This window comes from Rhinopithecus roxellana, chromosome 12 (assembly GCF_007565055.1).
Source record: "Rhinopithecus roxellana isolate Shanxi Qingling chromosome 12, ASM756505v1, whole genome shotgun sequence".
NCBI lineage: Eukaryota > Metazoa > Chordata > Mammalia > Primates > Cercopithecidae > Rhinopithecus > Rhinopithecus roxellana.
The window spans coordinates 4804786-4827104 of NC_044560.1; the positions used below are offsets into that span (position 1 = coordinate 4804786).

Genomic DNA, 22319 nt, shown 5'->3' on the forward strand with positions numbered 1-22319 from the left:
CATCTCACTGGAGGAATGCCTTCTGGGTTACGATATATTCACTGAAAACGTGCAAGCCCATCAGGTGAGTGCTTACCAAATTGCACACAGGGTGTGTCTTTCCAAACTTGGTTTCACAGAGCTCACCTAGTGCCTAGAAATAAGATCAGAGTCATTTGAATGCATTTCATCTTAAACTGACTGTCATTTGTAGCATCAAGAAACAGCTTTAACTGCTGCTATAAATGCATTCCCTCTAAAATGGCAGCAGCTTTACTACCTTTTCTGATTAATAAACTAATACACATGCAATGTGAAAAACTGGAAATAAAACAGAAATATAAAATGAAACTCAAAATTACTCAAGCTTTACCCTCAAAGATAACCTCTACTGATATTTTGAGCAACAGTTTTCCAGATATATTTTTGTGTACTGTATCTATCTATATTTTTTACAAAAAAAAGGTTTTCCACTTCATATCTTTCCATGTCAAAAATATTTATTTCATAAACTTTAGATGGCTCCTCTTGCCAGTGTTAAACATGACTATAAATAATTACAATTTAGTAAGCTATCAAATTCAAAACATATTTAAAAGCTTGGTTTTAATATGTTTTGGTTTAATAACTTGGTTTCAAGATATCTAGTACTTTTAAGAATTCCAACACTTTCCTTCAGAGCTCCAACCATCCTAACATTAGAGAACGATGAAAAACACTTTTTAGGGACATAAACATAATTTAACAGACCCACGGTAACTCAATCAAACTTTATTTTAAACAGTTAATTTCCTCTGTGATTCGGACACAGCTCTAGAAGTTGCTACAAGCCGAAGAGTCCATTTAGGCACTGACACAACGTTGAGATGCCTCTGAGGTTCAGGCAGCCGACTCAGAAGGAAGCATTCTCACTGCCTAGGGCAGGAGTTCACAAACCTGGCTGCATATTAGGATCACATGGGAAGCCTTTGGAAACCCCAATGCCATGCCACACCGCTGGTGAATTAAATCACGAGGTCTGAGGCGGGGAGCCAGGCAGAAACACCTTTAAAGATCCCCAGCTGACTCCAAGGTATGGCACAGCAGCATCCACTGACCTAGAGAATGATCACAATTATTTCTGATTTCAGCTTCAACAGTCTTCCTCTTCCTGCCTCTCATTATTGTACCCTCTCACTCACTGCACCCTCGTTATTATACAAGCATCAATAATGGCACAAAATGAAATCACTGTCTACCACAATGGAGGCCTCTGTCTTTTGACCAAAAGGACATTTTGTTGATATCAGATGCTAAAAGCTCCTCACTGAAACATCAAGCTAATTCACATCACAACCCAAAAGCCAACAATCCCATGAAGGAACATCTACATAATACAGTGATAATTAGTGTTCACTAAAATATTTCATCACTGAACTCAAACAATCAGATTATTTCACTTCCTTTTACCTGCCTAAGGCAGAACAACACATAAAGATTCAAAGAATTTTATCAGGAGCCCTAATAACACGTACAATGGAAAGAGCTCTGGCATAAATCCACTTAAAATTATTTTTTAAAGTAGGAATTCTGTTTCACCTTCTAATTTCCCAGCATTCTTGTAGCCTTTTAGTGTCATGATAGGTTTGAATTTTTTTAATAGATAAATGCACCCTTTGTGTACAGCTCTGTTTTAACATTTATCACAGTATCTGTTCAACTGTTGTGCTGCAGCTCTTATTTTCGCAGATTATAAGTGCCTTGAGGAGAGGGACCTTGTCTTCCTAGCTGCTGTATCCCCAGTGTCTAGCACAGAACAGATCGTCAGTAATGAATTCATGGTATAATGGAATCCAATCAGTGGAATGAGTAAAAGAAATAAATACAGTAAGAAAAACAACCATGGTCTCAATTTACATAAGACTTAATTTATACACAGAACAAGTGAATTTCATTTTGATATTTTTTCCTTTATACTTCTGCAATGAAAATATTCAGTAATGCTTCAAAATATTTTTCTCCCAAAATTTCAAATAAGCGAATTCAGAACAGAAAAGAGCTTCTAATTTTCATTCTAGTTTCAGTATTTTTACAACATTCAAGACTCCCCATGGGAATCTAGCTGAAGCTTCTGTCCACTATGTATGCCTGCTGTGAGTGCCCTAAAGAGCTAAGCAGATGTCTGCTTCCCAAGTAAAGCCTGCAGATGAAGTGTATGACCTTAGGAAACGGGGTGGGGGGGGGGGGGGGTGGCGTAAACAAGAGAGCTACCCTAAGATTTTCTGCACAAAGTAAACACATAAAGATAAAATTGTATTCATTTTCTTAGCATGTACAGCTTTGCCTTTTTTATTTGCATTTTTAATAGTTTTTAAGTAACAAAATTTCATCCCAACTATGGTATGCTCATTGCTAGGAGACAGTTATCTTTTTCATAAGCTATACAAAGTACATTGTAATAAGTGCATCAGTAACTCCTGTCTAGGACTTGGACAGGTGGAAGATGTACCAGGCTGCTAACTGTCTTCACTGATGCATCTCACTGCACACCAAACACTCTGCATGGCCAACACAGTGATTTCATGTTTTAAATCTGAAAACAAGGTTGATCTCATGGACCTGAAAGAAAAGTATATGTCAAAATAATCTGAAAGAAAAACATCTATTGAATGAGTTAAAGAAAAAGAACAAATTTTTACCATGAGGGGGTATTTAAAGTAGTCACTATCGAGGGAGCACTCTTTGGCAGCAAGAGCCAGGCCTTGTAAAATGGGGATAAATATCTATAAGAAAAAAAACAAAATCAGAAATATAAGTTTAAGAGAATCTAAGAATGGGAAGTATGTCAAATAAGGTGCTAGAACTGAGTGTCCAGGCAATTTCCTTCCTTCCCCAGGGAAAAGGTTTTTTGCATATAAAAGTCTAGAATCCAGCCAGAGTGTTGACCTGTTCTTTGACAAGGCTAACCATAAAGTAATACAGCTGAATTCTCCAGAAGTAAGAGGATTTTGGTGAACTCTGATACTCTGATAGGACCCCCGTAATTCAACAAAACCCATACATTTGGAGCCTGTTGAAGGACTCCCCAGGGGTCGTTGCTCTACTCAATTAAATGCTGCATATCTCGGCAACTAATATGTTCCTCTATCTATCTATCTATCTATCTATCTATCTATCTATCTATGTTTTTTGAGACAGAGTCTCGCTCTGTTGTCCAGACTGGAGTGCAATGGTACAGTCTCAGCTCACTACAACCTCTGCCTCTGGGGTTCAAGTGATTCTCCTGCCTCAGCCTCCCGAGTAGCTGGGATTACAGGTGCCTGCCACCACACCCACCTAATTTTTGCATTTTTAGTAGAGACGGAGTTTCACTTTGTTGGCCACGCTGGTTTTGAACTCCTGACCTCGTGATCCACCCGCCTCAGCCTCCCAAAGTGCTGGGATTACAGGCGGGAGCCACCGCACCCAGCCCTCTACCAATATTTTTTAAAAGCCTTTCCCCATTTATTTTGAGGAAAACAAGATAAACAGGCCAACAACGAATATTATTATTACATTAAACTTAATTAAGTTAGAGCAAAGAGCTAGTTGGTGAAGGTTGAAACTGACAAAGAAAGCTTTAGTTAAAAAGCCTTACTTCTTCATATAGTGTAATTAGTACATTAACCTGCTATTGGCACTTAAAGGAACTCAAATCTGCCTTTATACATTTATGATTAATACCGGGTAGCACCATGCAAGATTTACTCAGCCTAGCTCATCTTCATATTTCACAATGCACTCAGTGATCAACACATTTAGTAAGCTGGTTGGGATTCAAGGCTAGTAACATTAAAGAGAAAATGTTGTAAACAGCAGCTGACAATCTGAATGCCAACAAGTTGTAATAGGAGTATACTATGTAGCCACTAGAAAACGTGAAAAATTCCCTTTCGTACTAATTTCATTCCATGATACTGAGCACCTTAATAGTTTAAAGAGCACAGTATAAAAAACAGGTGCCCTGGATGACAAAGTGTCTGTGGAGTGTTGTGAGATATCAACACAGCTCTGGAAGAGATCATACTATGGTTTTTGTAATTCCAACAATCAGGGTAGAAGTAACTCGCTCTCATAAGCCAGATAAAAATGGAGAAGTAACACTCAGGTGTGTCACTGGGGAATGCCAACATTGTAATCAAGAAGAAAAGACAAACAGAAGTTCCAGAATCACCAAAAATTAGCTTCATAATTGGTCATCCTGAAAAATCTCCAAAATTTTTTCAGGAAGGCTACAAGTAAAATATAATTATACTTTCTCGTATAGTTATCCTTTTGTACAATCAGGGCTTCATTTACAATAGGCAAAATAGCCAGGCGCGGCGGCTCACGCCTGTAATCACAGCGCTTTGGGAGGCCGAGGCAGGCAGATCACGAGGTCAGGAGATCGAGACCATCCTGGCTAACACTGTGAAACCCCGTCTCTACTAAAAATACAAAAAAAAAAAAAAAATTAGTCGAGCGTGGTGGCAGGCGCCTCTAGTCCCAGCTACTCGGGAGGCTGAGGAAGGAGAATGGTGTGAACCTGGGAGGGGGAGCTTGCAGTGAGCCGAGATTGCACCACTGCACTCCAGCCTGGGCAACAGAGAGAGACTCCATCTCAAAAAACAAAAAAACAAAAACAAATATGATAGGCAAAATATTACTATGCATAATCTTTTTCTTTTTTTCCAGATAGTTTCACTCTGTTGCACAGGCTGGAGTCCAGTGGCATGATCTCGGCTAAATGTAGCCTCCACTACCCGGGTTCAAGAGATTCTCCCGCCTCAGCCTCTCAAGTAGCCGGGACTACAGGCATGCACTACTGTGCCCAGCTAATTTTTTATATTTTGAATAGAGATGGGGTTTTGCCATGTTGCATCAACCTGGTCTCGAACTCCTGAGCTCAGGCAATCCACCTGCCTCAGCCTCCCAAAGTGCTAGGATTACAGGCGTGAGCCACCATGCCTGGCCTGACCCAGATATTATAAATAATTCTTTAATTTTCAAATGAATACTTCCCAGCACTGATTTAAAAATACTGTTAAGTGTCCACCTCCAGTCCTAAATTCCAGCGGCTGTTTATCTGTGAATATTTCTCAAATATTAAAAGGAGGTAGATATTTCAGTCAAAGATTTAATAATTCACATTTGCCACTCTTTTAAGACAAAAAGGTAAGTTGCTGTTTTTCAGTTCAACAGCTCCATCTTCAACACTGAGTGGCTGAAAAGTCAGCAGAATTCTGGGATTAAAAATAAACAGGTCTGGGGCCAGGCGCTATGGCTCACACTTGTAATCCCAGCACTTTGGGAGGCCAAGATGGGCAGATCACTTGAGGCCAAGAGTTCAAGACCAGCCTGGCCAACATGACAAAATCCCATCTCTACTAAAAATACAAAAATTAGCCGGGCATGGTGGTATACACTTGTAATCCCAGCTACTTGGGAGGCTGAGGCAGGAGAATCGCTCGAACCCAGGAGGCGGAGGTTGCAGTGAGCTGAAACTGTGTTACTGTACTCCAGCCTGGGTAACAGAGAAAGACTCTGCCTCAAAATTAATTAATTATTTAATCAAATAAACAGGTCTGTGGTGGTCATATAACACTGTGAATGTAGTAAATGTCACTGAATTGTACACTTCAAAATGGTGGTTTGAGACCGGGTGTGCTGGCTCATACCTGCAATCCCAGCACTCTGGGAGGCTGAGGCGGACAGATCACCTGACATCAGGAATTCAAGACCAGTCTGGCCAACATGGTGAAACCCCCTCTCTACTAAAAATACAAAAAACTAACCAGATGTGGTAGCGGGTACCTGTAATCCCAGCTACTCAAGAGGCTGAGGCAGGAGAATCGCTTGAACCCGGGAGGCGGAGGTTGCTGTGAGCCGAGATCGCGCCATTGCACTCCAGCCTGGGCAACAAGAGCAAAACTCCGTCTCAAAAAAAAAAAAGGTGGTTTGATGTTATATGAATTTCACAAACGCGGGACTTCTCTGCCCAAAGCTGGTGATGGGGAAACAAGCAAACGAAACTTTCACACACAGAGGTCATCTCCTCTTGTGTAAGTCTGTTTAGAATCAAGTAGGCTCAATATACCCCTTTCAGCTGGTCACTGGGCTGATTTTATATAGAGAGAACTACTCGATTCCTCAAATGATAGCTTCTTGAACAGGAAAAGTATTCTAATTACTACCCATTACCTCTCTAATGTAGTGCATCAATTAAACCTTCCAAGACAGTAATTTTTTTTTTTTTTTGGAGACAGAGTCTTGCTCTGTCGCCCAGGCTGGAAAGCAGTGGCATCATCTCGGCTCACTGTAACCTCGTCTCCTGGGTTCAAGCAATTCTCCCACCTCAGCCTCCCAAGTAGCTGGGATTACAGGAGCCTGTCACCATGCCCAGCTAATTTTTGCATTTTTAGTAGGGACAGGGTTTCACCACATTGGCCAGGCTGGTCTTGAACTCCTGACCTCAGGCGATCCACCTGCCTCAGCCTCCCAAAGTGCTGGGATTACAGGCATGAGCCACCGTGCCCGGTTGACAGTGATTTATTTTCCTTAGAGTTCACTTATCCTTCTAGAGAAGAAAAGCTCACTATGCTGCCATTCATATTTCCATTAGTCAGTAACATTATCATTTAAGATAAACAGTCAGTGAATTCCAGACAGAGTACACAACACTAATTGGAATTTTTATTCTTGGATCCTGGCTGCTTCTTTTACAAATATTTTGAACCCTGCTGAAAACACAATTCTCAAGAATTCAAAGGTTTTAAAATTAACCGTTATAAATAATCTAAGGTATAAAACAGAGTGAAAGGAATCATACCAATTATAGCTATTGCCTCTGTTATTCTCTGTAGTCACAAAAAAGGAAGTGATGATACAGCAAACTGTAAGAAAATTTGATAGAAACCCTTTCATCGGGGAAAAAACTTGTGTGAAAGCTGCCAAGGCAAAGGGCTTACTTTCCCAAACAGGTCCTTCCAACAGTAATGTTAACGACAAAGTTTCACCTCGGAAGAAACCTTCAAGACTACGCACACAGCTTTATTTTTAAGCACTACATACCCGCATTTTCACTTGGCTTTACACAATGAGATACCAAAACAATGTATAAACACTAAATGAAACAATTAGGAAGATATGAGACATCTTTCCTAGTGGGAAGAAGACAAAGATTCTATATGGCGTGCAGGCTGCCAATGAGCTAATATGGTCACTAAGTTGTAAACCTTACAAACTCAGAGAACGAATTTTTGACACTACTTATCTGGCAAAGCACATCATGCCTTATGCTGTCTCTGGGTATTCTTGTTTCAAAAGCTCCTTGAAATCAGGAATGGGGCCTTAAATATTTTTTTCATATTGCCCGAAGCACCTAGCATAGACCTTGTTTAAAAGATAGATGTTTGACTGATGTGTTGAAACGGGCACATGATTTGAACAATGCAGCTGTCAATCCGATTTCCTCAAAAGACTATGGGGTAGGCCTTCTCTCTAAGCAAGTAACACATGGATATTCGAATTCAGGCAAGAATTTTCAATGTATGGTGTATTCAGAAATTAGCCTCGGCATAGAGGCTCTCAGGCTAAAATTTGCAAGAGCAAACTCATACGACCGTACCTGCTTGAACACTTCTTCATCCTGGTGAGTGGTTCTCACCAGTTCCTGAATGAAGCCATATGGGAGATTCCTACACAGCATATACGGCACTAGGAAGGACGGCTGCTGCAAGGACCTGTGGACCCATGAACATTAGGGACGGTGATGAAGTCAACTCACTACAGAGGCACGTGAAATGTCATGTCAGCAACAACTGCCCAGTCAAAAGTCAAACTTAACATCTCCCATATATTCTGCAAAATAGTTTCAGGCAAAAGCTAACCCTTCTTACCAATAGTAATCACTTTTTGGTCTTTTTCATGAGAAACTATGGGAAGTTTCAAAGAATTCATCTTTTCCTACACAGAGCCCTTTAAAAATGAAGCACTCAAAAAAGGAAGCATGGCCAGGCACGGTGGCTCATGCCTGCAATCCCAGCACTTTGGGAGGCCGAGGTGGGAGGATCACTTGAGGCCCGGAGTTGAAGACCAGTCTGGGCAACACAGGAAGACTCTGTCTCTACAAAAAATGAAAATATCAACTGAACAAGATGGTGTGTGCCTGGAGTCCTGGCGACTTGGAAGGCTGAGGCAGGAGGACTGCCTGAGCCCAGGAGTTTGAGGTTATAGTGAACACTCCAGTCTAGGCAAGAGAGTGAGGTCCTGTCTCTTAAAAAAATAATAATCATCATAAAAATAAATAAATAAAAAATAAGTTTTATACCTTTTTTTGTTGTTGTTGGTTTTTTTTAAGAGACAGAGTCTCGCTCTGCTGCCCAGGCTGCAGTGCAGTGGTGTGATCTTGGCTCACTGCAACCTCCACCTCCCAGGTTCAAGTGATCTCCTGCCTCAGCCTCCCGAGTAGCTGGGACTACAGGTGCCCGCCACCACACCCAGCTAATTTTTGTATTTTTAGTAGAGAAGGGGTTTCACCGTGTTCGTCCCAAACTCCTGACCTCAGGTGATCCACCTGCCTCAGCCTCCCAAAGTGCTGGGATTACAGGTATGAGCCCCCACACCTGGCCGCATTATATGTTTCTTTTACTTCTTTATGCCTCATCTAAATTGGGGGAAAAAAGATTAGTAGTGGCTGAGGACTTATTAATTTTAATCAAGGAACATTTTTTAAAGTTTTGGTACATGTATATAATTTTCCCTCTTTTTGAAAAGTTTCAAAAATATATGGTTATGGTGTACAAAACAACATTAAGAACACCTAGTATAAATAAAATGTAACGCTGTGTTTGTGAACTTTTATTTTATTTATTATTATTATTAGTTTTTGAGACAGTCTTGCTCTGTTACCCAGGCTGGAGTTAAGTGGCACAATCTCGGCTCACTGCAAGCTCCACCTCCCAGGTTCAAGTGATTCTCGTGCCTGAGCCTCCCCAGTAGTTGGGATTACAGGTGCGTGCCACCATGCCCAGATAATTTTTTGTATTTTTAGTAGAGACAGGGTTTCATCATGTTGCCCAGGCTGGTCCTGAAGTCCTGAGCTCAGGCAATCTGTCTGCCTCAGCCTCCCAAAGTGCTAGGATTACAGGCGTGAGCCTGCAGTGTAAACTTTTAATTTCTTTTTTTTTTAATTTTTATTTTTTGAGACAGAGTTCTGTTCTATCACTCAGGCTGCAGTGTAGTGGCATGATCTCGGCTTACTGCAACCTCCACCTTCTGGGTTCAAACGATTCTCTGGCCTCAGCCTCCCAGGTAGCTGGGATTACAAGCATGCGCCACAACACCCAGCTAAGGTTTTTGTATATTTAGTAGAGACGGAACTTCACCATGTTGGCCAGGCCAGTCTCAAATTCCTGATCTCAGGTGATCCGCCGGCCTCGGCCTCCCAAAGTGCTGGGATTACAGGTGTGAGTCACCACACCTGGCCAAAACTTTTAAATGTAAACTTTTTCCTTTAGATTTTTTTTATATAAAAGAAATGAAATATACATCCTTTTTAAAAACTTGCTACCTTTAGAAGAATGAGAGACAAAGAAAAAAATTTTAAAAAACCAAATAAAAACAAAAAATTTGCAACCTTTATAGACTCCTCAGAAACAAACAATGTAGCACTTCGGTTGATTCCTAAACTATCCAATCCATTACTATCCTTTATCACTCAATAACAGAAATTGACCATGTTATACATGGAAGGTGATGATCCACACATTTATCAAATACTTCCACCAACTTCAGGCAGTTGCTGTACAGTCAGTTACTAATTTTCTGCCTTGTTTGTCCACATATTTCAACAATGGTCTATTTCAAAAAGCAGGCAGAATTCTTAAAACATAACTCATTTCTTTTTAAAATATGCTTTGTACTACTTTAGAAGATGAGGAAAAAAGGAGCGTTTATTTTCATGGTATTTTAGAGAAGGAAAGGGATCTTCATTTTACAGGTGAGGAAGGGAGTTATCCAAGGTGGTGCAAGAATGGCCGGAGAGCCTGATGTCCACTGATGGCTAGGGCCTTCTGCCAGCTAATGTCAAGCACGTCACGGGTCTTCATACCTGGGCTGTGTTAGGGAGCCTTGTAGTACTAAAGCAGTATGGGATATGCACTGTGAGCGGATGTTGCTCAGAAGCTGGCTGACTGCTGGCTGGCTGCACATCTGAAAAGGAAAGGTGGAAGTGAGGACAACAAGAAACAAACAATACAATTTCATGCTATTAAAAACAAGAGTTAAAAGGGAGGGACCATCAGTAAACAGCATGCTTTCCTCTTCCTTTATTCTTAGTGAACGAACTACAGTAACTGTACCTTCCAAGTGTACTGCCTCTGCAGAAATTGATGTCAGAGAAGAAAGAAGTGTAAGTTTGAGGTGATCAAATTTATACTTAAGAAGCTTGGAGGCCGGGCGCGGTGTCTCACACCTGTAATTCCAGCACTTTGGAGGCCAAGGCGAGCAGATCACTTGATGTCAGAAGTGTAAGACTAGCCTGGGCCAGGCGTGTGGCTCACGCCTGTAATCCCGGCACTTTGAGAGGCCGAGACAGGCAGATCACGAGGTCAGGAGATCGACGTCATCCTGGCCAACATGGTGAAACCTCGTCTCTACTAAAAGACAAAAAATTAGCCAGACATGGTGATGCACGCCTATAGTCCCAGCTACTTGAGAGGCTGAGGGAGGGGAATCACTTGAACCCAGGAGGCAGAGATTGCAGTGAGCTGAGATTGTGACACTGCACTCCAGCCTGGCGACAGAGCAAGGCTCCATCTCAAAAAAAAACACAACCTGGCCAACATGGTAAAACCCCATCTCTACTAAAAAAATATAACAATTAGCTAGGTGTGCCGGGCGGGGTGGTTCACGCTTGTAATCACAGCACTTTGAGAGGCCAAGGTGGGAGGATCACTTGAGGTCAGGAGTTCGAGACCAGCCTCACTAACATGGAGAAACCCCATCTCTACTAAAAATACAAAATTAGCCGGGCATGGTGGCTCATGCCTGTAATCCCAGCTACTCGGGAGGCTTGAGGCAGGAGAATCGCTTGAACCTGGGAGGTGGAGGTTGCAGTGAGCCAAGATTGTACCATTGTACTCCAGGCTGGGCAGCAAGAGTGAAACTCTGTCTCAAAAAAAAAAAAAAAAAATTAGCTGGGGGTGGTGGCAGGTGCCTGTAATCCCAGCTACCGGGGAGGGGAGGCAGGAGAACTGCTTGAACCCAGGAGGTGGAGGATGAGTGAGCTGAGATAACGCCACTGCACTCCAGCCTGGGTGACAGAGCAAGACTCCCTCTCAAAACACAAAAAAACAAAAAACCTTGAAGACATGCCCACTCATTTTGCTTCCGCTAAGGTTAAGTACAGCAAAGCCCAAAGAAGGCCCTTTACAAATATGAAACTAACCAGTGGACAACAGGTTCGTTTCTAATGTAAAACTAAAATCAGAAAATGAAATAGGAATAAAATGATAAAACAATGAAGCCAGTCAAGAGAAATGATGGGAAAAGGGTAGCTTACTGAGTTTAGGCCCAGCCTTGCAACTTATTATTTATGTGATTCTGGACAAGTATTTAATCTCTCTGAGAGTTATTTGCTTAGTCATACCTTGGAAAAAGAATGCCTATGTCATACTGGGTTCCACTGCACTAACAGAGCAACTGTGAGGATACAAGCTAATGTTGACCTGGCACAGTCCTTGGCAATCTACAGAGACGCCATAATGTTGGTTATTATAACCAACCAGCAGAATTATCAGGGCCATATGAGTCACTGGCGGTACCCAGCTACAGTGTGGTCAAGAGAGGACTCTGAAGCCAGGCCATCTAGATTCACACCTTGGCCCTGTCTCCACTAGAATGTGAGTTCCACGAGGGCAGGAAGCTCTGTTTTGTTCATTGACACATCCTAAGTTCCTAGTACTGTGCCTGGCACATGGCAAATGCTCGATAATTACTTTACTGATTGAATAAATGAATGAATGCTCCAGGCGTGGGGATAAACAAATAACTAGGCTTTTTTTTTTTTTTTTTTTTTTTAAGTTAATGCATTTCATATTACCTTTGGTGCTTTTTTTTCCTCTATTCCAACTCGGTCGAAACACTCGATGAGGTAGTTCAGCATATCTGTCTCTTTGCAGGTTTCAATGGTGAAATGGTCACTGTAGGAATCCCAATTACTTGCTCCACCAGAGGCTCCCAAACTTTAGAGAAGATAAAAAGAAATTATGATTCTTATCTCTTGAATATTTTTGGCACGGTTTGCATTTCTGCAGCAGAAAGCCTGTTAGGATCCCTGCACACATAACAAAGCACAAACACCCATGCTGCCAAGATCCACCCTGACTGCTCGTTTTACCTGCTCCAAAGCCAACAACAGTAAGTTTTAGTAACATTTTAGGGACCTAAGAAGGGTTGCTTCTTACTGCAGGTGGCAATTATAAAACCAGAAGCACTAAGAACTGGTACCAAGTGTTAACTTATAAAACCAGAAGCACTAAGAACTGGTACCAAGTGTTAGGGGGTGGCAACTTATAAAACCAGAAGCACTAAGAACTGGTACCAAATGTTGAACATTGGAAGGGACATCACAGGTCCTTTAACCAAAAAGAATGGCATCACTCAGAGACCTGTAGGTAAAGCCAGACTATGCTACTGCTGTAATCGAACTCTTTCAGGGAGAAGTTATAAGGGACTAACAAAACAGCCCTCCTCTTTGTGACTTCCACCGTGGATCTCAAAAGCCCTCACCTAACATTTGGCAACAGAACCAGAGGTTAAAAAACTCTCCAGTTAGGAGGAGACATGAACATATTTGCTATCAACATAAAAACTCCAAAACTATCAGTGAAAAAGGTAAAGTAGCAGAATAAAAGACAAAACAAAAATATTGTATTAGGAGTAACCATACGTAGGTTCCAGTCTCAACCCCACTGCTTACTTGTTACCTGAACCTAGAACCTCTATCTCTTTTGCAGTGGGGTTTTAATGAAATAAAGTGGAGGTACTCTGTAAAATATCAGCAGTATACACTGTGAAGCACTGTTATGTTAGTAATAACTATCCTCTGAGACAAAAAACAAACATAATCACAAGAGTTAAATTTGAGGAAATTAAACAAAGTTAAAATCAACCATTGACAGGCCACATAACAAATCTGGTGTTTAATTCACAAACTGATTTGATATACATAAAAGACACACAGGGATTAATTACGACAGGAAAAAGTAAGGAGTACTGAAATGAAGAAAATGAGGAAACATAAACTGAGCAAAAAAACTACACACAGAAGATGATAAAGGATGAGAATATGGCCGGGCATGGTGACTCATGCCTGTAATCCCAGCACTTTCAGAGGCCAAGGCAGGTGGATCACTTGAGGCCAGGAGTTCAAGACCAGCCTGACCAACAGGGCGAAACCCTGTTTCTACTAAAAATACAAAAATTTGTTGGGCGTGGTGGCACATGTCTATAATCCCAGTCACTTAGGAGACTGAGGCACAAGAATCACTTGAACGTGGGTGAAGGCTGTTGCAGTGATCCAAGATCATGCCACTGCACTCCTGCCTGGGTGACAGAGAGAGACGCTATCCTAAAAAAAAAAAAGAAGAAAAGTATGGGAACATCAGGAATGTGAGAGACACATCCCTACTTAAACCCAGGACACACAATTAATGTCTAGAAACTAACAGGACCAAGAGGAATTGATACGTTTTACAGACAGATAGATATGCATAACTAATTTTGGAACATATTTGGAACACTAGCGCCACATAACAACATTTCACTCTATCATGGACCAAATATACCATAGTGGTCCCACAAGGTTATAATGCCATATTTTGACTGTATCTTTTCTATGTTTAGATATGCTTAGATACACAAATACTCACCATAATTGGCATAATCATCGAATTGCCTACAGTGTTCAGTACACTAACATGCTGTACAGGTTTATGGCCTAAGAGAAACAGGCTATATATAATGCCTAGGTGTGTAGTAGGCTGTGTGATCTAGGTTTGTGTAAGTATATTCTATGCTGTTCACACAATGACCAATCCGCCTAATGATGCATTTCTCAGAATGTATTCCTGTCATTAAGGGACACATGTCTATATGGACATCATTGTCCTTAGACTTTTGGAAAGATATACATAATTGACCTTGGAATAAAGGCATGCTATTGGCCAAGCATGGTGGCTGATGCCTGTAATCCCAGCACTTTGGGAGGCTGAGGCAGGTGGATCACTTGAGGTACAGGAGTTCAAGACCAGCCTGACCAACATGGTGAAACCCTATCTCTACTAAAAATACAAAAAACTTAGCCGGGCGTGGTGGCGCGTGCCTGTAATTTCAGCTACTTGGGAGGCTGAGGCAGGAGAATCTCTTGAACCCGGGAGGCGGAGGCTGTAGTAAGCTGAGATCGCACCACTGCACTCCAGCCTGGGCAAGAGAGCAACTATGACATTGGCTGGGCATGGTGGCTCATGCCTGTAATCCCAGCACTTTTTTTTTTTTTTTTTGAAATGGAGTCTCAGTCTGTCGCCCAGGCTGGAGTGTAGTGGCGCCATCTTGGCTCACTGCAAGCTCCGCCTCCCAGGTTCCCGCCATTCTCCTGCCTCAGCCTCCCAAGTAGCTGGGACTGCAGGCGCCTGCCACCATGCCTGGCTAATTTTTGTATTTTTAATAGAGACAGGGTTTCACCATGTTGGCCAAGATGGTCTCAATCTCCTACCTCGTGATCCACCCACTTTGGCCTCCCAAAGTGCTGGGATTACAGGCAAGAACCACCATATCCGGCTGCAAAGCATCTTATGTTTGATGTCAATAGGTCCTTACCAGCTGCCAGGCCTCAGTCTGATGCAGCACCCACAGCCAGCATGTGAGCGTGCACGTGAACTCAGTATGCTTAGATGGTGCTGGCTCATGTAACTGCCACTGAAATTATTCCCATTCCTGGCAATACGTCCTACTTCATTTTAACTTAAATGTGAAACCCTCACTGCCACTTGAAATATTTTCACAAACCGTTCACTAACACATGAAAAGTGACAATGTATGTAGAAGACTATGTAGACGATTGCTTTTCTTGTGCCAGGCAATGCAAGGAAAGGCACTCAGGATATATCAGAGAATTTTCAAAAGAGGTCAGTGTGTTTTGGTGATTGATATGGTTGGGATGTCTGTCCCCTCCAAATCTCATGCTGAAACGCAGTCCCCAGTGTTGGGGCAGGGCCTAGCGGGAGGTGACTGGTTTTGGTGATTGATATGGTTGCGATGTCTGTCCCCTCCAAATCTCATGTTGAAATGTAGTCCCCAGTGTTGGGGCAGGGCCTAGGGGGAGGTGACTGGTTTTGGTGATTGATATGGTTGGGATGTCTGTCCCCTCCAAATCTCATGTTGAAATGTAGTCCCCAGTGTTGGAGCAGGGCCTAGGGGGAGGTGACTGGATCATGGGGGCAGATCCCTCACGAATGGCTTAGCACCATCCCCTTGGTGATGAGTGAGTTCTCACTCAGTGAGTTCACATGAGATCTGGTTGTTTAAGAGTCTGGGACATCCTCCTCCTCCTCTCTGTTGTTCCTGTTTTCGCCATGTGACCTGCCTCCTCCCCTTTCACCTCCTGCCGTGAGTGAAAGCTTTCTGAGACCCTCACAAGAAGCCAATGCTGGTGTCATGCTTCTTGAACAGCCTGAGGTATCGTGAGCCAATTAAACCTCTTTTCGTTATAAATTACCCTTTCTATATGGCAATGCAAACGGACTAACACAGTGATCACCAGCCAGGCACCAAACAAGCTGACTTTCAAGAGGAGAGGTGTGGCGGCGGCAGGGAGGGGGGAGGGGAGTGAAACAAAGCTTCAACCAAACAGGAAATGTAGCATCAACCTCAGTATTTGTCAATATGTGTCACAATTATAATATTAATCCTAAAGGTGCCAGAGTAAATCATGATCACAAGAAAAACTGGCCAGTTTCACTAACACAAGCATAAGTATCAATGGTCAAAAACTGATTTACAAGAATTTTTAGATTCAAACTGAAAGAGGTAGATTCATATTTTGAGTGTGACATTGAAGGAGAAAGCAGTATATCGTACATGCATAAATTTATGCTATGAAGAAATATTTCTATACTTTGGGAGGCTCAGGTAGGCAGACCACTTGAGGTCAGGAGTTCGAGACCAGCCTGGCCAATGTGGTGAAACCCCATCTCTACTAAAAATGCAAAAATTAGCTGGGCGTGGTGGCAGGTGCCTATAATCCCAGCTACTTGGGAGGCTGAGGCAGGTGAATCACTTGAACCCAGGAGATAGAGGTTGCAATGAGCTGAGATCACGCCACTGCACTCCAGCCTGGGAGACAGAGTGAGACTCTGTCTAAAACAAAACAAAACAAAAAATAAATATTTCTAAATGTTTAAAGTAGTATTTCATATTTTCCCTCAGCTGTTACAAAATTCATGATGCTTTTACAACTGTGACATCCTAAAATCTTGGAAATATGTCATATTTAAGTCCTAAGAGCATCTAGAAAATTATACTTCCCTCTGGGAGAATATGCAAACCATTTTCTGATAACTACATTAGCAGTCCAATGTAACCAAGTAATTACTTCACATAATAGAAACAGAGCTGCATCCTTCTGAAAACACAATGAAAATGTGCCTAGGGATTACACGTGCATCAGATCTGTGTAGACTGAATCCCATTTTAAATGCACCAATAAAACTTGCTCTTAAAGGGACTTTGTTTCAGTTTCTTCTATAATTACCCTCCCATTTACTGACTTCTCAAATGCGGGCTTTGGAATTTGCATTTTCTTTCTTTTTTTTTTTTTTTTGAGACAGAGTCTTGCTCTGTCACCCAGGCTGGAGTGCAGTGGTGTGATCTTGGCTCACTGCAACCTCTGCCTCCCGGGTTCAAGTGAATTCTCCTGCCTCAGCCTCTCTAGCCTCCTGACCTCAAGTGATCCACCCACCTCGGCCCCCCAAAGTGCTGGGATTACAGGTGTGAGCCACCATGCCTAGCCTTGCATTTTCTAGTAGCAAGGCAAAGTCAGAGTTGTGCAAATTTAAGCACCATAAATTCATTTAACAAATGTTGCTAATGGACGTCCTGTGTTCTACGCACTGCTGTAGGTCCTGGAATAGCGCATGGAACCAGGCAGATGAAGAGCGATGGCATGCGTGCGTGGGTGCGTGTGTGTTCTATATAATGTTTGAGACAATGAGGTCAGTGGCCACCCCCTATAGACCTGAGGAGAGTGAGGGAACTGGCCATACAGCTATCTAGCAGGAGAGTGGTCCGAAGGGGAGAAACAAGTACAAAAGCCTAAGGCAGGAGGGAGTATTATGTGCAAAAAACAGGAGTCCAGTATACGAACTAGGGGAAGTAGGTGAGTAGAGGGAGATTAAGTTAGAATGGGGCATGTATGTGCATGTGTGCTAGATGTGGGGGTGTGTGTGTAGTGTGTTGTGTGTGTGTGTGTGTGTGTAGTATGTGGAGTGTACATGAGATGCAGGGCTTTGTAGACCATGGTCAGAGGCTTTGGATTTTACTCTGTGTGAGAAGGGAAATCACTGGGGGATCTTAGGGATAGACATGGTGGAAAGATCGTGTGTGTGTGTGTGTGAGAGAGAGAGAGAAAGAAAGAGAGAGATAGGGTTTCACTCTTATCACCCAGGCTGGAGTGCAGTGGCATGATCATTACTCACTGCAGCCTCTAACTCCTGGGCTCAGGCAAGCCTCCCACCTCAGCCTCCAAAGTGATAGGATTACCTGTGCTTGCCACTGTGCCCAGCCAGAAAGATTTCTTTTCCACTGTTTCTATGTTTCAACCCCAAGCAGTGACGATCAGCAAAAACAGGAGGGTGAATGTCAACGTTTTTCGCTATTCACTAATTTTCCCTTTCTCTGCTCATATAAGGCTCATGACATTCAAGATTTGACCTCCTTCACTGAAATATCTACAGTTAAAAAACAAACACAAAACCACCAAATTTCTTTCTAGTCATCAACTTCCTAAGAAACAATTAGAAACATTTTCCTCAGGATAACTTCTATGGTATCTTTATCACAGGGAAATTCTTTTTTTTTTTTTTTTTCAGATCAACTTCCAGGTTTTGTTTATTGATTTTTATTAACTTTCATTTTAGGTTTGGGGGTACATATGAAGGTTTGTTACACAGTTAAATTCCTGTTAAGGAGGCTTGCTGTACAGATTATTTCATCACCCATGCATTAAGCCCAGCGCCCAACAGTTATCTCTTCACAGACGGTAATTCTCACTTCACTCCCTTATGCCACTCCCGCAAAAAGCAGTTCCTTATAACTCAAACAGTTCTTTTCTCAGAAGTCTGCAAAACATTACAGAAGGAATGTTTTACCTTTTTAAAATTAATCCTTATCATCACCCTTATAAATACTTAACATATAAGTGTATGTCCCAACTACTTCCAAAAACATTTGTAAGACATCGAATGCACTGGGCCAGTGGATGGAGAGAGTGATCCAACCCCTGATGATTCTTTCTTCTGTGACATCAGTCTTACCAGGCAAGAAGGGAGTGTTAAAATTGCTTACTTCAGAGTAAACAAAATTCTGGGAAGATCAATTAGAAAGGGGGAAGGAAAATACTATTTATTTGCTGACTGCTCAAAGTAACATGGTTTTGGCCGGACGCAGTGGCTCACGCCTGTAATCCCAGCACTTTGGGAGGCCGAGGCAGGCAGATCACCTGAAGTCAGGAGTTGGAGACTTTGGGAGGCCGAGGTGGGCAGTTTAACCTGAGGTCTGGAGTTTGAGACCACCCTGGCCAACATGGTAAAACCCTGTCTCTACTAAAAATACAAAAATTAGCCAGGTGTGGTGGCATGTGCCTGTAATCCCAGCTACTCGGGAGGCTGAGACAGGAGAATCGCTTAAATCCAGGAGGTGGAGGCTGCAGTGAGCCGAGATCGCTCCACTGCACTCCAGTTTGGGTGACAAAGCGAGATTCTGTCTCAAAAAAAAAAAAAAAAAAGTAACAAGGTTTTTTACTAGCTCTCCTTGGCTCTGCTCCTACTTAGAAGAACCCTAAGTTCTTCTATTTGTTTACATAGTTGTTACGTATTTTTACCCATGCTTTGGCATTCTTTTTTATATCAACTAAGAACCAGTAAGTTGCCAAAATCTGGATGATCACAGTTCATTGTAACAGCCAACAAGGGACATACCAACTGACTGGGATGGCATTTTGTAATTAAGGAGCGAAATGCCGACACTTCCTCGCCAAGGGAACCGAGTAGATGCACAGACTCTCGGAAGCAAAAACAGTAGTAAGGAACAAGAACAAACAAGATGTGTTTGGGTGAAAATGGAAAAGTGGGTGTCAGCACGGTGTGGTGGTGCAGAACGTGAGTCTGGATTCAGGATGCTCAAGTCTGAATGTATTTCTGTGACTCTGACCCTCTTGTCCGTCCCCACCCACACCGCCCATTCTCCCCTGCCCATCCCCCATCCCCCCCACCCCCCGCCACTTCCTCACAGCAGGCTATAGCGAGGAGTAAAGGGGCTGATGCATGGCCAGTGCTGACACCATATCTGGCTCACACTGCTCCATAAGCTATTTGCAGCTATTTTTATACACTTGGTAAATTTTATTCCTCCTAGCAGGGAGAGAATTTAGATCTGAGGCAAGGCAGGGGTGTTAGAAATCCAGAAAGAGAGGTATTAGTAAAAGCAGCACACAATCTGATATGGTTGTTAGAGAAAGTCACAACTAAATAGGCCAGGGAGAGAGAATTTTTCCCACAGAAAATGTACAGTAAAACAGATAACACAGCACTTTCACCATGTGGAAACTGATTCCTAGGAAGGATGCCTGCCTTTTTACTACAATCATGCAATAGGATTTTATCTACATGAAAAAGACACTTTCACCTTTGGGAAATTTACTTGAAAAATGGTGATAAAATGTTCAACGTAATACAAATATCAACCTTCCTGAATCAATATTCAACCTTGTATCAACATTCCTGTCCCTTTATATATTCCCTAATGATTCTTCTGAACACCATCGAATTGAATGAAGTGTACCTAACTCCTACTGCAGTCTCTATTTATAGCCTGGAGTTATTTTTGAACAGTGCTAGGCACAAACACCAACTCAGTCCAGAGGAAACTTCGATTTAAGAGCAAAATTTTAAGACAATGAGTCAGAGGATTAGAAAGAAGGTGCTATTATATTCTCTTGCTCAAAGTCACCTACACAACCCAAGTAGTGTTTTCCACTCGGTTTCCAGGGGTAAACATTTAGCAATATCCGGAACTATGTTTCAGCCTCTGCGGTCATTTCAAAGGCTCTGTAAACAAATGGGGTCTGGCTTCACTGAGGTCCAGGAGGTGCTAAGAGAAATTTAAGGCTAGACATGAAAGCAGAGTCACAGTTATTATACCAGACAGTATGACCTCATATGTTCTTCGATAGGCCGGGCGCGGTGGCTCAAGCCTGTAATCCCAGCACTTTGGGAGGCCGAGACGGGCGGATCACGAGGTCAGGAGATCGAGACCATCCTGGCTAACATGGTGAAACCCCGTCTCTACTAAAAAAAACATACAAAAAACTAGCCAGGTGAGGTGGCGGGCGCCTGTAGTCCCAGCTACTCGGGAGGCTGAGGCAGGAGAATGGCGTAAACCCGGGAGGCGGAGCTTGCAGTGAGCAGAGATCCGGCCACTGCACTCCAGCCTGGGTGACAGAGCAAGACTCCATCTCAAAAAAAAAAAAAAATGTTCTTCGATGGATTGCCCAGACTGAGCTCAATGGGGGTGAATGGGGAGGTGGGGGAGGCCGAGAGGGGATGGGAAGGGAACACACACACACACACACACACACACACACAAAACACACACACAGCCCTCCCTCAAATCCCAGCCCCTCTCCCATTACTAAATAGCAGCAACCCATGCAACTGTACTTAAGCAAACATGCCTCAGAGAGTACAAGTTGTCATATCTGGTAGTTCACAATAACATTCTCGCAACAAATGAAGGGTCCTTCATTTTAGATCTAAAGGCGGATAACCTTGATGACTGATCTTTAATCTGTTTTCACGCTTTTGAAAAATGATTATACATAAAGTTGTCCTCCAAACTTGCCAGGCGACAACTCTGAAAATTCTCAGGTCAGGCGCAGTGGCTCACTCTTGTAATCCCAACACTTTGGGAGGCCAAGGCGGGCAGATCACTTGAGGTCAGGAGTTCGAGACCAGTCTGGCCAACCTGGCAAAACCCCGTCTCTACTAAAAATACAAAAATTAGCCAGGCATGGTGGCGGGTGCCTGTAATCCCAGCCACTTGGGAGGCTGAGGCAGGAGAATTGCTTGAACCCGGGAGGCGGAGGTTGCAGTGAGCCAAGAACGTGCCATTGCACTCCAGCCTGGGCAACAAGAGCAGAACTCTGTCTCAAAAAAAAAAAAAAAAAAAAAGAAAGAAAAAAAGAAAATACTCATATGTGCTACTTTTTCCCATAAAGTCTGAACACATCAATATACTCTGGAGCCCACCTCATTTGACCGTATCCTGCCTGGATTCAAAGCACGCCCCTTGTTAGAGCTTATAGAAGTTAGTTCCTAAACATCTATGCACATGCAGGGGTAAGACTCCATTCCTCTGATACCTGGACCCAAACTGGACACAAGAAAAATCATCACCACCACCACCACCTTCATCATCACCATCATCATCATCTTCTTCTTCATCTTCTTCATCACTACTGTCCCCAGAAAGTGCGAGGAAGAGGAAGGAGAAAGGATTGTCGTACATACTACCACAACAAAAGCAAAAAAGGCCATCAGAGAACAAAGAAAAAACAAGAGGGGGAGAAGCTTTTGCAACTGCTGTCCTTTTAAATAAACCTTACACTAAAACTTTTGGCCACTGACATGCAGAAACATAATTCACCTAAATTATAGAAACACATATAGGTACATTTGAGAGAAGGGGCCACTGGATTAGTGGAATTCTGATACTTCTTCCTTCTAAGAGACTGAACTTACATATAACTAAAACTCAACATGTCAGGGCATGAACCTACCCACCCCACTCACCAGAAGTAAAATACACCAGGTCCAGATTTGCTCCCACACCTGCTTGGTCTGACTGCATTTCAACTACCACTGGCAACAGGACAAAAGGCCAAAAAGGGTTCCCGTGTGCCCCAACTCTCCAAGGGAAGAAAGGGACTCACAATAGAATAGACCACCCCAACCTTTCCGGCATGATCAGAGCCTGGCAGAAGCATGGACTCAGAGTACATGCCTACC

General features: G+C 42.7%; 1 protein-coding gene across 4 annotated transcripts in view; it reads right to left on the reverse strand.

Moving 5' to 3' along the window:
- Positions 1–22319, reverse strand: part of UBE4B (ubiquitination factor E4B) — a 150915-nt gene that overhangs the window by 54327 nt on the left and 74269 nt on the right. For 2 of the 4 annotated variants that reach the window (XM_030942311.1, XM_030942312.1), the window contains 5 exons: positions 12080–12221; positions 10088–10188; positions 7604–7718; positions 2658–2741; positions 77–133 (listed from right to left, as the gene is read on the reverse strand). In XM_030942311.1, coding sequence (XP_030798171.1) covers positions 77–133; positions 2658–2741; positions 7604–7718; positions 10088–10188; positions 12080–12221 — 499 coding nt within the window. Of the gene's footprint in view, positions 1–76; positions 134–2657; positions 2742–7603; positions 7719–10087; positions 10189–12079; positions 12222–21673; positions 21821–22319 lie in introns of all 4 variants that reach the window. The other 2 variants (XM_030942309.1, XM_030942310.1) reach the window with 2 other exon arrangements.